Raw genomic sequence first — 20315 nt, 5'->3', positions numbered from 1 at the left:
TGGCAGGTACCTAACTCGAAGCGCTATATAACAACGTATATTATTATCATTGGTAGGCCCAGGGTCACCGCGATTCATTCACTTCTCATTCACTAATCATCCTGTTTCATTCAGCGTTCACTCCGCCACACTCACTGTTCAATTAGCCTCATTAACTGGCCATCCACCTTGCTCTCTGAGCCCCATAGACTAGTCACCTTCCTTTGCCCCTTGCCCACTCTGCCATACTCTGTGATCACGCTGCCACGTTCAGTAGCCACCCTACCTCATGGACCAGTCATCTTCCTCCTCTCAATGGTCTTCCTTGCTCCTTCATGAGGCCACTCTTCCTCATTAACTAAAAACCCAGATCCACAGAGCAGCTTCCTTCACTCATTGATAACTCTACACTCCTCGCCAAATCCCTCATCCCAGACTGTTCTATTGATCACCCTCACCTAGCCCCTCACTGGTCATCCTAGCTCCTCCGCCCCATCACATGTCCTCACTCACTAGCCAGTCTGCTTCATCTACTGGAAACTCTATAACCTTCAATGGCCACTCTACCTGCTTCGCTGGTCACCGTTCACCAATCAATGCTCGGTCTGCCATAGGCAGTGCTGATCATGTGCACTCAGCAGGCAGGCAGCCTGCCCATGTGCTGGGCGGTCTACTATGCATTTATTCATCAGCCAACCTCAAGTGTAATACTAATAACTGCTTGCGCTGATTCAGATTTCTGACCACTTTGCCTCATTTTACTCGCCTGCGCCAAACCCACGCTTCATGTTGTATTGCTATTAATGGCCTCATGATTGATCATTGCCTCATGTATTGATGAAGACACGCTTATGGTGCCGTGTTCGTGTGGAATGGAATGAGGGCACAGAAGTTATTTTAATTCCCAATGTTCTTTAAAATTAAAACATCAGCATGGTTTCCAGACTGACCACTGCAATCAGCAAATCCCTTTTCTCCTCCTCTTTGTGGACGTGCCCGGGTGGGTGGCCGGCCGACGCGCTAAATGATAGCTTCTGCCACAGGGCACACATGTACTGTGAACGTGTGGTTCCCTCATTGGGACCAACTTCAAGTTTCACCCATCCTAGCTCGACCAATTGGATTGCATTATATTAGGCAAGGGCATCCTTTGTTATTAGAGTGCTTAGAAGCTGGAGGAAGCCTGCATGAAGCACTGTGTGAGATCTTCAATGCACCTACTGGGGTACGAGGGTTGAGGGACCCCGCTATAGCAATTAGCATCCGGCGCAAGGCATCTCCATGTACCAAGGTGAGAACTATACAAGACTGAAGCAGATTTCAGCATGAGGGCGACCAAGGCATCCCTGCAAAAGCATTAGGCTACCTGATACTTCCTGATTAAGACAAGTAACAATAAACGTGTCAAATATGACCCGAAATAAAATACTGATTTGCAAATAAATCAAAAGGGAGGGCATTTTCTTCACAAGGGTAATAAGGGAGACTATTGCATACACCTGGGGGGCGGGGACTAGGGGAGAGCAATTCACAAAAGGCCTGACCGCAGGGTTATCATATCACTCATTCCAAAACACACATCCCATATTCTTAGCAGGTACGACAGGGAAATAAAGATATGGAGAGAGCAGGCATGTGTGTGTAGGGGGAGGGATAGGTTTCAGACAGAAGGGATCCACAGCCAGCCCTCACCCCCATCCCTATGCATATCGAAGTGGCAGGTGCATTCCACACAGTCACATATGCAAGGGGCCACTACTGCCACAGGGTTGGCGTGGCTGAGTTCAGAATTCCACCCACCTGTAGCCAAAAGAGGCATTTGCTGTGTCTGGCTTGTAATGGCCCGTCACTGCAATGCTATTTTTACATTTCCACCTCCTTCAGGGGTGAAAATACAAAATAAATATATAATTTTACGTGGGCCACATAAGGCAGAGGTCGAAGTGCAAGGGAGCTAAATGGTATGATGCTTCCTTGCCTTTTTGGGGAATCCACCCCCATTCCCTCCCTTTATATGACCTGGTTTGACTACTCTTGGAAAGCAGCGAAGGGCACGTTTGCTATTTTTATTTATCCTCTACTAGGGATTTGAGCCGGGGCCCTGCTGGTAACACGCCCGTGGCCCACCATACTGCGCTACCTTGCAGGGACTGGACTGCTCGTGTTTATTTACATGGGCTGCTTGGCACATAACGCCCATTGCCGAAACGCCACGACGCACCACATCTGTGCTGCCTACTGCAATTAAGCACGGATGGCAGCAGACAGTGTCTGTACAGATAAAGGCGGCAAATGGGTGCGTGTGAGGCTGCTGCCCTCGGAATGTCTCTTAGGAGATGCGAAGGGTGGAGGATTTGAAGGGGGAGGCTGTTTAAAGCTGCAGTCTGTGGAGCACAATGACAAACTAATGGTGGTCATTTAAATGCATGTTTACATTGTCTTTTCGCCAGTCTTGCTCATACTGTTGTAAAACACAGCAGTGTGGGGAGAGTGGAGGAAAGAAAGGAAGCAGGCATGGGGTCTGAGGTGGGGGCGAGCAGGTGGACAGGAGGGGAAAAGGAGGGGGGCAGTGGGAACGTATTCCACTACTCACAAAGGGTGTTAAGATACCCCAGACAAGTGCAAATATTTGGTGGCACTGCCAGTTGACATCTCACCTCTCAGTGAGTCTGTAATGCACTTTCAGCAGTGGGTGCCCCTCCCCCAACATGCAGACATTGGCATTCTGACCCGACACTGCTTTGCAGAGGCGAAACTCCCTGCACCCGGCAATAGAGACGGCAAGTGACCTGCCCATGAGCACCGGGAGGGTCACATTTGAAAGACAATCATCCTGCGAATGTGGGTTGTGATTCCAAGTACACAAGTCCACCCCCCCACACCCCCTTCCAATGCTCCCTACTGACAGTTTCGGGTGCGCTTCTTCAGGGCAGCGAATATGCATTTGCACAGCAGAGTGGATGCGGACACACGTATGTGTGCACCGGATGCACTAAATGAATGGGTGTCCTGAGTTACCTAAGTGGCAAACACATTCCTGGTCAGCAGGCCCTTGAAATGCAGCGCCCCGAAGCGTGCTCCGCTTGGCCCTTGCTATTGGCAAGACTACTAAGGAATGGAATAATATCAGAGACTGCATACTTTATACATAAATGAATGTTCATTTCAGAAAACACCAGAGTCAAGTTTCCCAGTCGCATATGTCCGGTGCATGTTTCATTGCATTTTATGTAGCACCTTTTCTTCCTTGAGAACCGCCTCCAAAGACTTAAGACCCCCTAGACGAAAGCCAGGCGTCTTACAATGAACATATGCACAGTTCATCGCGGATCATGTACATGCCACCCGTTTAGATTCAGCTCGTGCAACTGCATGTTGTGCATGTGCAGAACACATAGAGCCTGCATGCCAAATCGGACCCATGGAGTGGCTTTGGCTCTTGAGGACCGGCCTTGAAAAAAAAATGCCTTGGAAACACCATGTCAAGGGGGAGGGGGGGATAAAAACGTACATAATCTTAATCATGTATTTTACATTTGCGTAAACGGTGTCAACGTGACGAAGTCTTTATGATCAATAAGACTAATTATTATTTTTTCAATGTTCATTGTTTAAAAAAAATATATTTCCCCGCTTGATCTCCATTGACCGTCCACTTGTGCGGTTCCATGTTCTGTCTGACCTGTCCCAAGTACATGCAATGAGCGTGTGAGCTATGGTTAGTCAGGATTGAAGAATTCATTCGTTGGAACAGGGGCTCCTTAGAGGTGATGAAACGAGGGCAAAGCTGGAGACAATGTATGGCTTGTGGCAAACGTGAACTGTAGGACAATGGCTGAGTAGGTGGGTCTGGGAGTCCCATCCTGTCTGTGACTGCCTGCATGCTTGATACCTTTCTAATACTGTCTCTGTTCTCCCCTCTCCATGTTTCTTGTGCCTCCAGGTGTTGCCAGCCAACCCAGAAGAAAGCTGGCAAGTGTACAGCTCTGCCCAGGACAGTGAAGGGCGATGCATATGCACGGTGGTGGCACCCCAGCAGACCATGTGCTCCAGAGATGCCAGGACGAAGCAGCTGAGGCAGCTTCTAGAGAAGGTAACCTGTGCCCAGAAAAGTGCCATTTGGGAGGGGAGTGGGATATTCGGGGGCATGCTTCTTCCCGGCGAGAAGGCTCTTGATCTGGCCTGTATGTTTGAAAGCACTCTCTGGAAAAGTACACAATTGCATGGCATGTGTGGATGTTGCGTGGCTCGGTGGGCATGTTTACATGTTGAATGATAAATGTTTGCTGAGTGAATACACCTATTCACTTCTTCAGGGGCACATGAATGGATTTGGAATGTGTGAATAATCATGTGTGTTTGCTGAATATTTGAATGCTTTTTTTTGTTGTTGTTGAGCGTTTGATCAGGTATGTTTCAATGCTCATGTTGGAATGATGAAAGCCTGAAGTGGAATTTTTGAATGCCCAATGTTCGGAAGGGGTCACATTAATGTTTTATTGCACATATTTGGGTGTTGAGGACTTGGACTTTGAATTTTTGACCTAACATGATCGAATGTCATAATAGCATGTTTCAGTACACAGCCATGTATATTGAATGTTTGATGGTGTTTAGATGTTTATGATGTTGTTTGCATGTTTATTGTCGCATCAGACATGTTTGAAAGGTTCAGACACATAGGCCCATGTTGAATTTTGGTCCTGCTTGTTGATTTTTGTTAACCTTTACACACGCCTTCCTGATAAGTATCCTGTTACTGTAAACAAGACATTGCCAGCACGAGCAAGAGTCAATCTACGTAATCAGCATTCCTTCTGTCAATACAAGGTGCCAACCTTTTATTCTGTTCCTAGATCCTAATTTTATAAATCTTTTCTGCCAAAAGCCATTTTGTGTCTTAGGAGTGGCAGTCGGAGGTGCTGGTGGTGCTGAAGCCCCTTCCGAATGGTGGCAGCGATTGTGTGTTCCACTTGTGTTGCTTATTTTCATAGATTCAGCACCCCCCGTTGACCCACTTGATGATGACCCACTTCCACAAAAATGTTCCACTAACATTCTTTCTTGCATCATAGATATTCTGCTGCATATTGAGTAGTTCCGTAATACCCAACCTTTTTATACTCGATTATTCACTGCTATTCTTTGACATACCATCATATGCTATGTATTCCATGTATATTCAGCCAACAGTCACAGGTGACAGAAGTCATTAGTCGAAGCGGGAAAGTTATTCAACCAGCAACCAATGGGAAATGATTTTGCATTTCTACAACAACTAAAAGGATCACTAGAGGTAACTTAAAACTAGAGTTGTTAAGTGGGCAGAGAAAACATTGTCCCTTTACTGTAGCGCCTGGATGCACAGTTTGAAACTCAGGCAGGTGGGCTTGCTGAGCGAGCAGAAGCATATGAAAGGCCAGGGCTGAACTCTTTCTAGTCGCGTTTCTTTCGTTTGCTGAGAATTGACCAAAATGCTGCTGTTGCCCGTCTACTGGTGCAAAACAAAAGAGGTGATGGCTAATTAATCTTAACCTCTGGCAATTGCTTTGGACAACCCTCCAGACAATTGTTCTTCAGCCTGCTAAGCCATTACAGAAAAGGGAACAACCATATGCAAATCAACCTTGATCCTACCCCTAAAGGGCCAGTCCAGTCCAAACTGCTAGGTCCCATCCCTTCAGCACCCAGAGACATGAAACTGCTAGGTCCCATTCCTTCAGCACCCAGAGACATGAAACTGCTAGGTCCCATCCCTTCAGCACCCAGAGACATGAAACTGCTAGGTCCCATCCCTTCAGCACCCAGAGACATGAAACTGCTAGGTCCCATCCCTTCAGCACCCAGAGACATGATTTGGACTCATTGGGTGTCATCAGCGAGGAGTACTGCTGGTGAAACCCTTCTCTTCTTCTTAGGAGAGGAATAGTGACTGTTGGACTTGGGAGATGCTGGTATTGGAGGGTCCAGGTACAATGTGTACAGACAGTGCTCCCATTTCCTTCAGTGCTGCAGAATCTGAAGCCTGTAGAGGACATTGTGGAAGGCGGCCTGGTGAAGGCTACCCGGCAAGGTCTCTCTTTCACTTCCCCCCTCCCTTCATCCATTTCAGGAGGGTCTGGCTGCACGGCCCCACAACCTCTACCCTTACCTCTTCCCATGCATTCCCACACTCCTCTTGCTTACCTCAGAGGCCCCTGCTCCATCTTCATTCCAGAATCCATTCCTCTGGCCCGAAGCATGAGGAACTCTGCATCGCCCAATGTGCCACGGCCTTTGCTGCACCGCGATTTGGTCCAGTGGTCTGGCCATCACAATTGAGCCTTTCACTGTTTGTCATTATGTACCAAATACTTATAATGTTACAGACAAAAGTGGTTTGTAAACATAACTTCCTTATACCGACCAACACCACATCATACACACATATGGAACTTTTGGCAGCACATCACCACAGCTGGGGGGCGCTTGCCATAGTGGCGTCCCAAGTGGAATTTGAAACATGAGCAAAGCTTGTGTTGTGTGGTTGTTGACATTAAGCCCAGTGCGGGTAGCTTTCTTCCACATGATAAATGCTTTTTTAAATTTACTTTGTATCTAGAACAGGATTTTGAAAAATTGAGTTTGTTTCCCATGAACCTATATTTGTTCTCAATTCCTCACCTCGCCCCATCTACTACCTATCTTCGGCAAAAACAAAATCAGTGGTGTGAGGAGGAAACCAGGCAAGAACTGCATAATGTCACCTCCGGTAGAATGGACCTTAGTGGACAGTGACTTAAATGCTCACATTTCATAGCATTCTTCATGCTCAGCATTTAATTTACTCAGAACTGGCCACAAATTTGCCAGATAATGGTCACACATTTAGATTCAGGGATTTACCCAGGGTCACACAATGCACCCTAGAGGGGCTGCTGCAATTGTAAATGCAGTCTCCCTGATTGTTAATTCAATTATCCTGTGCACTGCACCCCTTCCAGGATATAATAATTATTATAGTTCACTCAGTAGAAGACATGCCTACTGGGCACAACTTGATCCACAAAATATGGCCCCACATTGCTCCTAGAAGCCATAGAAATCGATAAGGATTGTGATGAAGGCCCACATCTGACAGTGGTTATCATTGGCAGTAAAACAGAGATCCTTCCCATTGGGACCCCTGCTCCTGACTTCTTCCGTTCTCTCTGGCTCTCCCCTGCTCCTTCGTCTGAAGCCAGAAACCTTGGAGTCATCTTTAACTCCTCTCTCTCCTTCCTGCCTCACACTAAGGACATTGCCAAGAAGTCCCACTTTCAGATCTTCTTTCTCAAAGGAATTCTACCTTTTCTCACCTTCCCCCAGAAGCTCAATGTTACCCGAGCCCTGGTTCTCTCTAGGCTCGACTATTGCAATAGCCTCCTCCTGAATCTTCCTTCTTCCACATTGCGACCCTTCCAGCTAATCCAGAATAGGGCAGCAAGACTTATCCTCGGCCTAAAGCCCAGGGACTGCATCCATCCTGACCAAAAAAGTCTTCACTTGGTCCCGGTTGCTTCACGGATTAAATTCATATCCCTCGGTATCATCCACAAGGCTGTCTGGGGTCGGGGACCACCCTATCTGCAACTCTCACTTACTAAATATTCCCCCTCTAGACCACTGCTCTCTGCTGAGCTCCTCTGCCACCAACTATTTGTGTATAACGTGTTTTGTTAAACAGAGGGCAGGAGGTTGAACATTTTCCACTTCTTTGGAACAGCCTCCCCCTCCCTCTTTGTCTTGAGTAGGACTTTCTTAAATTCCAGAAGCTCCTCAAGACCTTCCTCTTTACCTCCTCCTTTCCCCCTTCTCTCCTCTTCTGCTTATCTCACAGTTGCTTGTTTGGTGTCCAGGGCCCTTATGCATCCTCTGGGCCCTGACCTCCCACACTGAATCGCTGCCAGCTTCTGTCTATTCTCAGCACACCCTCCATCCTGGAGGCTCGCACTTACCATACATTGCACTTCACCTGTTGCTCACCCACTAACACCCCAGAACCTACCCCCATTCTGCCCCCTTCTACACTTGCACGTTCTGAACACTCACACGGTATAGTATGTTAGCCCCCCCCCACTGTATTTAATTATTTTGTATGCATTTTAATGTTTCTCATCCCCATGTCCCCTGTGGTCGCTTTGAAACAGAATGTAGTTGCTGTATGAGGCCTAACAAGCGAACAATAAATATATAAATAAATACAATTATTAAAATGCATGATCATAAATAGTGTTAACGAGATGTGTCCGATAACTCGGGCAACAGTTGATCTTGACTTATCGCGGGGGTCGCTCCTTCAAAGGGCGACAGCAGCAAAGACCCAGGCAGAATAAACAACCCGCCTCATCGACGTGCTGATGTTGTCAGGCAGGTGCTTGGCTCGCCTTATCAGAGATGGGCCTCCCGAGCTGTCTGAGCCGCCGAGGACTGTGGGTAGAGCTGGGCGGCTGCCTGTATCAGGGGACTGGCTGTGCCGAGGGAGGCCTCGCGCTAATGACCGAGCACAGCTCATCTGAGCTGATGGAACATTATGGGCACGCAACGGCAGAGCATTTCAGATCTGGAAAAAAAATCGCCTCGGGCACACGTCCATTTGGCAACAGAAAATGAAATGCATTTGCTCTCTCAATGCAAATACTGTGTGGTATGGTCCTTACGCTTGTGTACAAGGCATTTTATAAAGTATATGCTGGCTATCTAAATTACAGGTTTCATGTTTGTTAATGTCCCAGTAGATCATTTAGTCCGCTTGGTAGTTTTCTCATAATTTGAGATGACGTCAGCCCACAGTTTGAACAACATGTTTCTCGGTCGCTAGCTGGAGTTCAAATGCACGCCGTGTATATTTTCAATGTAGATTTTAAATAAATGAATGCAATAAATCTCAGGGTAAAAGGACACTTTTGGAGACACAAATCCCTTTTCTTTTAGAAAGAAAGACAGCTCAGTCGGTTAATGCATCGTCTGCAAAAACATGTCTGCAATCGCCATGCTTTTTATCGTTTGGCAGGAGAAAAGATGAGTACCATCGAATCCAGTAGTAGTCGTTGATTGCTTTTATAGTGCCAAGACTCTGCGAGGCTTCAGCAAGCGCGGCAGAAAGAATAAGTTCGAATTAGTCCTCGCACATCTACGCCTGCCATTTTCCATTGTATTGGCCAGAGAATAACTAATACCCTCGCCTTGGGAACAAGATCATGATTTGTGGCATGACTTTGTTTCCAGGTTTGGGCTAACCCAGCCGTTAAACACCCCACACGTCGAGAAACAGAGTATAATGACTGGGCAATATTAGTGACATTGTTTAGTATAGCGCTTAGAAGCCAGAGCAATCTGGTATTACGTCCTATATAAATCTCAGCAGTATTACTTTTGCCATAAAGCAGGACGGTTTGTTGTTTTTACGCCTAGAGTTCTGACTGTCAATAGGGAGACTGTAGAATTTTGAAGTTTTCAGAATCAGTTACTTTTGGTTGTTTGCTCTAAATCAAAAAGTTATTCTTTGTCACCAGGAAAATACTTTTTGATAAAAAAAGAAATAAAAAAAGTACTTCGCCAATGTCACTTTTGTTTAGAACAACCCAATAAGGTGAATAGAATCATCTTTCCAAATAATTGTAAGTAGATATTATTTGAAGGGGAAAATAATTGCTTTCAGCATAAAGGTTTAGCACTTACCAAGGGGGCGGGGATTAAGGGTGTTGAGCAAGAAATTAGGATCTACAGTAACCGCATAAGTGACACATGGCTGCCGGTCATTTTATTCTTAATACAATATCTGGATATTGTTTATCATTTAGAAATTCTGAACAATAAATAACCCTCTGAATTCCTAGCATTCCTGACTTTGAATACGGCAGATACCGCCTACTTGATGTTATTCTGGTTTCATCTTCTGTGCTGAATCCTCTGAGGCATACCGGCCAACAGAGAAATGTATCGACAAACCTGGCCTGTGGCTGATTCCCCCCCAGCCCTTCTGGCCTTTCAAGGTCACTGGTTGATTTGATTGTACACCTCTCCATCTCTTAGTCCCCTGTGTCTCTAAACACAGTAGACCTCTGGACTGCATTTTGGAAATTTGGCCAGACAGTCACATCAACTAAGATCTATCTTAAAGTCACATGAGCCCATTTTAGCAGACCAGAAAGCAGGTTCGTGTAATGAGATTTTATGTTGCTCTGCCATTCGCTGTGCTCGGAATCTGCTCAGCATTTGGCATCAATACTCAGTGAGGATGGTACACGTGGGCACTCTCACTTGCTCCCTCTGCTGCCATCTCACTAGGAGTGTGAGAATCTCAAGCTTCATTGAAAGGGATGGGTCCAAAGCTCTCGTGCCAGCAGGTGTCACGAGTAGGACCATCACACTCTTAAACCTAGGGTTGGGCGAACCGTAGGCTTCGGCTCGCCTACATGGCAACCGGGCAGTGCCCAAAGGGCCAGCTGATCTGGCAAAAGTTGATCTCTCTTTTGGGGCAATATTAGCCAGTTTTATGGATTGATGCATTGTGGACCTGGTAGTTTAGACCATTACTATTCACCAATAGGGCCTGGTCCAGGAAGTGATTTCACATGGATTGCGCCGTTGAAAAACGCTTTTGTAAATCAGGGTCCTAGTTTATGAAAATGCACTACTTGCAACAGACTTCAACATAAATATACCCCCATACACCAATTAACATGCTTGCAGTAAAAAAAAATATTATTTTTACAATGTGGGCCACTTTTTTGGTGGCACCCACGCATATTTATTTTTACCCCAACCTGTCACAGGCAAAACATCTTGAATCGGATTAGACTCAATGGGAGTTTGACACTGTTTGGATGAGTTAGGTCATTATTTGCAGCTGAAACACAAAGGAATTTGAATGATAAAAAACTGATTCTACATCTGAAAGAGATGAGAGTAATTGGCAACTCAACCTGACTTTAAGTTCCGTCAATCTTTTTTATTGTTTGTGTTCATTTAAAAAAATAATGTATTTTCTTTTATTTACTTAGGTCTTTTTTTCAGGGCGAATTGATTCAATTTTGATTTGAATCAATAGTTGACAGTGGATGGAGACGGTAGTGGTTTAAATTGAGTTGGAAAAAAAGGCAGCTCAGGTATTTTAAGGCTGTGTTCCAATCGGCTCACAGGTCAGGGGCACTCTTACTTTTAAGGCATGGGTCACATCCTATACACCTGGGCCTACGGTGAGGGCCCCTGTGTGGGGCACAGGAAGCACAATCAGATTTTAAGTGTCAAGTTGTTACATCTGCGTCTTCCAGTGGTGTAGCCAGAATTTCACTAAAGGGTGTGCCCGCACCATTTACACCTAGACCTATTTCAGGGTTCCCTAACAACACAGGGTGACCTTAAATTAATTGCAGCAGGTCTTTTTCTGCACTCCCGTTTAAAGGCTAAAGTGTGTGTTTTTTTAAGCTAGCTCCAATTTCTTGTATGTTTTTTTTTTCTCATGTTCCACATTTCTGTTCAAAGATCTACCCCATTTGCACTACTAAATAAAAAAATAAAAAAAATGCCTTGTAAATGCTACCCATCTACATGGTACACATTTCGCCATCTCCCATGCAATAACATTAAGTTGGCGTTACCCAAAAATGCCAGTAAACATGTAATAAAATGCCCATGTTCAAATGCCCCTTGCCCGGGACCCAACCTTGCACCCAGAATTTTATACCCATTCATCCACCAGTCACTCTCCCAGTGGTGGCTGGTGAATTTTTTAATGGAATGGTCGTACATTTTTCCCACAAATATGCCAGGGTAACCAAGGATAGCAAGGTAGTCCAAATCAACCAAAGGGGATGTTTGGGGTGCCCCCATTCCCCCCTCCCACATACCCGGAGAAAAATATTTGAATAATGGGTTAAAATGGGGCATTATACAGCACACATTTTGTGAAAAAGTGGGTAAAAAGCCAGACCATTAGCAATAGGTTTTGTAGGGTAACTCCAATCAAAATCCAATAGATGCCAGTCACCGACAGTACACAGGAGCATTAATACTTTAATGAATGTAATGATTTGGTATTAAAAATCGAATGCCACAATAAGAAAACATGTCCAAACTGGCTGCATAATATACAGGACAGTCCAGAAATGTAATAACACTTATCAGGTTTGCTTTACTCTTGATGATGCCTGATTAAACATGTCATGCCACAATCAGACACAGATAGACTGCCTGCACTAAAATGCCAGTCTAGCCATGTAATAGACTTATCATGTACTATATCATAATTGCCCAGAAAAAATATGCCATGCCACAGTAAGAACTGACTAAACTGGCTGTGCCAAAATGCCAGGCTACCCACTAATAACACATATCCTAATTGCTTTATCATGGATGCCCATTAAAAATGATGTTTTAGTGCAGCCCCCACCAGTCCCTTCAACCCCAACCCTGTCCCTTCTGCCTCCTCTCCCCTTCCCCCGTCCAACTCTCAGCCCCAAAATGAGCTCAATGGCCCAGCATTAAACACAAGAACCCACACATTCACACACCATTCACTCACCACAATTTACTCGCTCATTAAAACATGCACCCATTCACCATAGACTTGCTCATGAACACCTGCACCCAACTACCCATACATCATACATACATTCCCTCATTCACACAAACATTACATATGTGAGTCCTCTACAGGCAGGCGTCTAGCTCCTGTGCTCTATGCAGACAGGAACCTGGATGGGCTTCCTGTTTCCTGTCACGTGCAAAGCAGAGAAGCCAGAGCACCTCCATATGATGCGAATCAAACAGAAACAATTTCTTCTGAAGTCACTTTGACTTCAGAATGAAATTATTTCAGACAGAAATCATTTCTTTAGGAAGTCAAAGTGACTTCAGAAATAAATGAGTTATTTCTGATGTCTGAGAGGCCCACAAGAGGAGATGGGGGTGCAGGGCCCCCTCGCACTGCATGTTTGGTAAGGCCCCCAAAACACCAATGCTCAATGCACAAGTAATCAACGGGGCCTATATTTGGCTCATCTGATGACCAAATGTAGGAGACGAGCCGGGGCAAGTATTTGATATTAAGATATTCATGGGCCACCCGTACCCATGTGGGTGAAGAGGCTGAGGACTGCTGATAGTGGGTGCTTTGAGCACATTACATGCAATAGGTCTTTAAAAGGCCATTCTCTAGCAGGCTCATTTTACATTTCCACCCCATCATTGGGAGTTTAAGTTAAGGATGTGTAAACCTGGACAATTTAACTTTTGCAAACATTGTTGTCTAAGTTGTCTGCTTAATTTATAATCAAATACTGAAGCGGGCAACATTTTGAGAAATTAAATAGCAATACCTGGATATAAAGTCTGCAACAATAGGTTTTGCATTTTTCAACACCTCCAAATTGAATGCTAACAATTACCAAATTGGCAGCAGATGTAGAGGTTCTTGTTAAACAAAGTGACATGTTTTTAATTGAGTTGTGAACTTATTTTGCTCACAAACAAACCTGCTAATTAGTTTCTTGCCAGAGTCATAATTGGGAAATGCATGTAGAATTTCACAATGTCTTGAAGTGAACAATTAAGAATTTCCCCTAATTATGGCTGCAGAATTAAATATTTCTCACACCCCTATTGGAAATGTTAAGTGGACTTGAAAAGCTTAGGGTGCAGAAGAGGTTTGTTTTTCTTTGTTAACAGAAAACTGGTTAGAAGGGTTTGAAAAAGACCCAGTGTGCCCCACACTTTCTCTAGCACCATATCAAATGTGTCAGGGAGTAGGGCTGCTGTAGAGAGAGCTTATTCCCGACCCACTCCTTCTGAGATGTGCCTATGTCCACGGCAGCAAACACAGCTTTTGCTTAAGGGGATGGGTGAATGCACAAAATGATTTGTGCATCCCCCTCCCCTCCCTCCCTCCCTCCCTCCCTCCCTCCCTCCTTCCTTCCCTCCCTCCCTCCCTCCCTCCCTCCCTCCCTCCCTCCCTCCCTCCCTCCCTCCCTCCCTCCCTCCCTCCCTCCCTCCCTCCCTTCCCTTCCTTCCTTCCTTCCTTCCTTCCTTCCTTCCTTCCTTCCTTCCTTCCTTCCTTCCTTCCTTCCTTCCTTCCTTCCTTCCTTCCTTCCTTCCTTCCTTCCTTCCTTCCTTCCTTCCTTCCTTCCTTCCTTCCTTCCTTCCTTCCTTCCTTCCTTCCTTCCTTCCTTCCTTCCTTCCTTCCTTCCTTCCTTCCTTCCTTCCTTCCTTCCTTCCTTCCTTCCTAATGCAAATGATGTGCTCTCCAGCCTTTAAAGTCTTTAAATGGAATGTGAATACCAGGACCCATGCTCTCCCTTTTCCCTTCCAATGGTGCTCAGAACGGTAGTAGCACATTCTTTAGGGTCAACGTTATTTAATCTGTATCAAGGGCGATGAGATGTCCTCCCAATAGATTATCGAACCTCTGAACAAAACATTAATATTCTAAATAAAGATAACAATCTTAAAGTTATCACAGCAAAGGCCACGAAGACCAGCTGGTCTCTGAATGCTGAACAAATAACTCTAGCTGTCTTGGGTCTGCCCATTTTAGCTTGCCATGTTACTATGCTCCCTTGCATTGCTTTACCTGGCCTCTGTATGAGGGGCGGCCAGATAGCGTCATCCAGGGCCTCTCCGTGCTTGCATGGCCGATGTATTTTATTGCATTCCTTTGCCTCGGCTGAAGTCCATATGTTAGCCAGATAACGTCAATATTACAGGGACTCTGCATCTCCGCATGCCAGTATCATTCTGATCCATTAGGGTGATATCTTTAGTTCCATAGAATGATAGGAACTGCTAGATTATTGGCCCAAATCCCAGCAGAGCTGCAGGTTCCATTGCTTCACCAAAAAACTAATTTGTTCTCCAGGATTATGTTTGACGTCTTGTGTTGAATAATAATTGGAAAATCATCTCACATTTTAGGCTGTTGCAAAATGCAGCTGATTTGACTGGAATATCTTCCTGCTCTCATCCACCTCATACACAAAAATGTACTGGCTGCGCCCTTTGACTATATTTTTTTTATTTGCATTTAATTGATTACAAATGTTTAGCAAAGCAAAAAAAAAAAAGTTAACGGGTAGTGCAATCCATTTCATCATACATGATGTTAAAAAAATATATCAAGCAGTGCTCTCAAATAGTTTAGTCAGAACCTTGACAACTGCAATCACATAGGAGGTCTTTCCACTGTTCATCAAATTAATCCACCAAACTTCTGAGTCATGTACTATGTACTCAGACATCATCCGTGTTACTTCCCACATGCTTTATATCTCTGGGAAATGTTTTCAATTCAGATCCAGGAGGTGGTTTCGGGGTGATCTGATATGCTTATAATAGTTATTATATCTTATTAGGAGCTGAATGAGAGGATCTGTCACATAACGCAATGAAAACATCAGTCCATCCACTAAAAATACAAGAAAAGACAAAGGAAAGGATTTATTTAAAGTGTACATTTACACGATATAATAGTTTGTCTGCAAATGTAGAACTTACCAGTGTCAGTATTTTTAAGCCTAGGTTTGATGACATCTCAGAAAGTTGATGACATTGGTGGCTGAACATCTTTTGCTAAAAGGGTAGAAATAACACATGATTCTTTGCTACATTCAGAATATTTGGGATCAGGGATGAGAGATTGTTGTTAATTCTGATAAGAACATGGAAAAGGTTTGTTGTGGGTATGTTGTGTAGTTTCTAATAAATTATACATATGTTAAAAATTTGAAAATACAAATGTAATCTCTGTAGATCTCAGGTATTTTCAGGCATGGCTTTAGTTTTAATCCTGTACATTCTTTAACCAGCCTGTTTATCCAAATCTTTTAATTATGCATATTTAGGGTAAATCACAAAGTCTTCTAGTACTTTTGACACATCACTACATCCTAGATTGTTTGCACTTCTTGCTTCTTAATTGCCCTTGCCTATGATGTTACCCTAAGTATGAAGTACAATGCCCCATGGTTTGTATGCTTCTTTGGAAGAGTAACATTATTCTTATTATTGTATGTACAAATATTATATGTACAAATAAACTACTATTATTATCATTGGTCATACAGATACCCATGTAGTACTTGAACTTATAATACTCTCTATGTGGAATTCAGGGAGCTTTAAAGAAAACGTTTAGAGACCATATGAATTATTCGGTCTCTTCTAGTACTTAAAATCAAAGACCTCATTAATAGTGTGGTTGAGTTTCTTACAGAATATAAGGTGATACATCTATTGCAGATTTTTAATTTACCACTGCCCACTGTGCCAACCTGCCTGCATGTCACCACATCATTTTTTACAACCAGTTCCACATTTGAGAACTGTGCAAATGCTCAATGTTGTACTTCTCTCTCTTTGAGCTTTGAAAGGACCATGTGAATGTGCATTGGGCAAAAGAAGGGAATGTGAAAATTCAGTAATAAGACAGCATGGCACCTACTGAAAGGGGAGAATATTTTATTAAAATGCAGAGAAATTGGTAAGCCTGCCCTCGCATTCATCTGTATGTGTTCAGAACTCATTTCCAACAGTCCTTCTCATGCCAGCACAGATTATTTTACTAGCTATTTCGTGCATTTGTCCACCTTTGTTTACCTGCCATGGGGTCAGTTAGCACTGCATGAGTTTGAATCCCGGCAGGGCCAAATAAGCCTCTCATCGTTTTATGAGATATAGATATATTCAATACGGGTAATAATTGCTGGAATATTTGTTTTTAGTGGAAGAATGTTCTGGTGACAGTCTATTTTGTTGGTTTTTAAAATGTTATTTGTATCAAACAATGCTTGTCGTTCTGTAATTAACCGAGTCTCACTTGGACTGATTTTAATGTATCTCATTTTAATGTTAATGGAGTAATCCGAAAATACATTTTCTAATTGAATGATCTAAAAAAATTGGCAAATAATTACAGCTGTTATTACAGTTCAGAAAAGCAGGATGAATCCGGCACGAAGCACTATACGAAAAACTGTTATTATTATTGACAACTCTGAAATCAAACAGTAATTCCGTAAACATTTCAAAATCCGTCCACCACCCAATTTCTAAGTAATCTTTCCGTCTACAGATCCTCTTTACAGTGGGGAGCCTGTAAGATCCTGTTCCTTTCTGTATCAGTGTTAAGGACAAACAGATGGGCTTCTGGGTGATTATTCCTGGGCTAGGCAGCTTTTCATTGGCACTCCTGCCCCTGCCCTCCCTATCCTCTTGTTAAAAGAGATCCACAGAAAGAGAGGTAAGCTTTACACACACTTCCAGATGCTGAGTACCATCATGCCAAAATTATTGATGGACATATTTCAGAATATTTGAATACTCACTTATAGAAGTCCACCTTCAATTCACTGACTTGAATAATTGTCCTAGAGGCAAGGGTGCATGGTGTGGGGTGGGAAGGGCAATTGGGAGGGCATGTTACTCACCTGGAATAACAACTAAGCCCTTATCAGAAACTTGTTTTACCATCAAAGATTCACTTCCTCATGAATTACCAAGAAGTCTCTGCTGAATGAATAACTTAATATATCAATCCAACTAAAAATGAGATAGAAAACTGGTATTAAACGGTACTGTAATTGGAATGACCATTTGATAGCTCCTGACTCCTGACAGAATGGGGTGGTTGGGTAACTGTTTTAGGTGTGCTATTTGTTTATTCCATAAGGTCATTCCTTGATAAAGACTCAAGAGAGGAAGCATATATTCCGGAGTCTAAGAACCCCCCCACCCCCTTTGCCTCGCCCATCAAAGACAAGCTCATTCTAAATGAATCCTGGTCATAGGGAGGTGTGATCGTTCTCTTTCACTGAAGTAGTTATTTAAAAAGAAAATAGCTGTGGTTCTTAGTTCTCTGGCTTTGGTTATTAGTTCTCTATCTTCTTGTCAGAAGCATGGCGGCCATTGTAATTTGTGAGGCCAAATGGCTCGGAAGAGCATCTCACTTCTAATCGTTCACAACTTGCATTGGATCTGCTGCAGTGCCCTTTGTAAAGGCCAATTACTATAATTACAGGACTGATAATAAGCATCTCTCCCTTGCTGTCGGAGAGCTGTCTAAAATGACATTTTCTATTGCAAAAGAGCTCAAAACAGCCCTGCGATTGGACCTTTGAAATTTGTGCTGCTAGACAAGGCTTTGACATCTTGAGAATGGCTTATTCCACACCATATATTTGGGGAAATGTCAATTCATGTGGCCTCCCGCAATCTTTCTCGTAGCCCAGTGTCGGCCTGCAAATTTCGAAGAAAACCTGATTTCTTTATTTTCACATCCATCAAATGTGGCATTGAACAACTAAATGAAAACAAATATACAGCAAATGATAAAAGAAACAAAATGCATGAAGTATGACATAAAAGGTGGGGGCAGTAGAAAAAAAAATAGCTGTGCCTAACTAGACGACTCACTGGAAGCTCTTCTCAGTCTTATGGACACACAGAGCAATAAAGCACATTTCTGTAGCCATCCAGAAAGCATAGGACACCACTGCTTATTGAAGGATCCAGAGTGGAGCAGGGCCCAACAGTTTCGATTTGTTAAGAGAGATTTGTCTGTATCCTTCAAGGGCCACCTGTCTAACCAAACACAGCTTCAAAAACTAAACTCAAAGCTATGTTATGCATCCGAGTGTCACAAGGGAGGCTAGCTTAGAGGCAGCGCGCTCGCGTTGGAAGCACGACGATGCGGAGAACCCAGGGTCCGCACTTAGAAACCTCTGGGTGTTAAGTGTATTATAATTAACCAATTAAAAAAAAAATCAGCATTACCAAAGGATTTGGATAAGTTGATTCAGGCAGTTCTACCTTCAAAAACCGTAAAAAATCTAACAGGAACCTAAAAGACCGTTTTTTTTCTCGGTAGAATTGCACTGTTTTAAATACTTTTCCATAGCTTAATTATCTATTTATTAATAAAAACAAGTGCACAGATTTCACAAAATTTAGACTAAACACAGTCCATCTTTTCGGCCTCTTTGTTTTAAGGATCCTTTTATTTTGGGCATTACCGATTCTGGCCCTGCAATAACTTACATTATAACCCTTGATATTCAAAAACCCATTCTCATTGCCCAATGTGTCATAATAAAAAGCAGGTGTGGCCTGCTGAGAGTTCAGAAATCCACATTCCTAGCCTACTGGCAGCGACATGGCATGTGCCCGTAGCCAATTCCACATGAAAACCCAGGCAGCTTTGTGAATTGTCAACAAGTCCTTGCACACATACCTGCAGCCAATTCCGGTACAATGGCCCAGGTGGATTGATGTAATATCAATACGCCTGTGAATTTCTATGCTAATGTAAACACTAAAATAAGTGTTTACCACCGACAAAGTGTAAAGATTGATAACCCACCTGTTAAAATACGCGTTTAAAGGCGTTACTCTCATGCACATTTTACGCCGTGTTTACATTTTAAAAAAAAAATATTTCATGAAAGAGAACGAGGTTATAATATCTTTATAGGCACCACCCCCAGGACGTACAGACAGCCTTCGTTGCTCATCATGAATATTACACATCTTGGATCCGGTCTGTAAAGGTTAATTCTAATCCTTAGAACGTTTGAATTACAATCTGCAGGCTATAAGACCCAGCGTAGCCTGTGGAATGCTCTGCGTAACCCACGCATTGTTCAGAACGCTACATTCCAAAGCTGCTGCCAGTGCTGCACCTACACCCAGCACATTTCCTGCGACTGCCCAGGCAAATGTAGTGCATAAATCAGCCTGAGTGGTTGCAGAGAATGGGCTGTGGATTTACAACCTATATATTTTATAATTTGAACAGGTACATGGGCTATGATAGCTTTATAGTCCCCAGCCTTGGACTGAACTGGACATTATGGCCTTGTGAAACTCATACATTTCCTTTGCTGTGCTCAGGCCTTTAACGAGGTCTTCAGGGCCTAGAACTCCGGGTACAGCCCTCGGGCTGAAGCTTAATTATAACTTTGGAATGAGGCAGGGCATTGTAGATAATTGGTCAGCAGAGGGCCTTAATCACTTTCACATAGCGTATTGATTCTCTGCCAACATTCTGTCCCAATGCTCACTGTCTCCCTCAGCCAGGGAACATGTTACCTGGACAATGCTCCCTGCCAGGCTCTCATCACCTTCTTAGACAGATTTATTTTGTTTCTATATTTTGTTTTGTTATTTTGCCATGTTATAACAGACTTACAGCAGGATGAAGGCTGTACCATGCTTTATCCTCCTTTATCCTGCTTGTGACTCCTCAGCTTCACCCCTGGATCCTAATAACACCTGTTACAGCCCTCTCGCCAGGGCTGCAATGCCAGAATGTCTTTTCAGACTCA

General features: G+C 43.7%; 1 protein-coding gene across 2 annotated transcripts in view; it reads left to right on the top strand.

The window, feature by feature from the left end:
- OLFM1 (olfactomedin 1) overlaps positions 1–20315 on the top strand; it is a 341156-nt gene that overhangs the window by 109757 nt on the left and 211084 nt on the right. For both annotated transcript variants that reach the window (XM_069609604.1, XM_069609603.1), the window contains exon 2: positions 3923–4072. In XM_069609604.1, coding sequence (XP_069465705.1) covers positions 3923–4072 — 150 coding nt within the window. The remainder of the gene's footprint in view (positions 1–3922; positions 4073–20315) is intronic.

This window comes from Ambystoma mexicanum, chromosome 8, assembly GCF_040938575.1.
Source record: "Ambystoma mexicanum isolate Mex_15411 chromosome 8, UKY_AmexF1_1, whole genome shotgun sequence".
In the NCBI taxonomy this organism is placed as follows: Eukaryota; Metazoa; Chordata; class Amphibia; order Caudata; family Ambystomatidae; genus Ambystoma; species Ambystoma mexicanum.
This window is presented reverse-complemented; position numbering and strand designations above follow the sequence as displayed.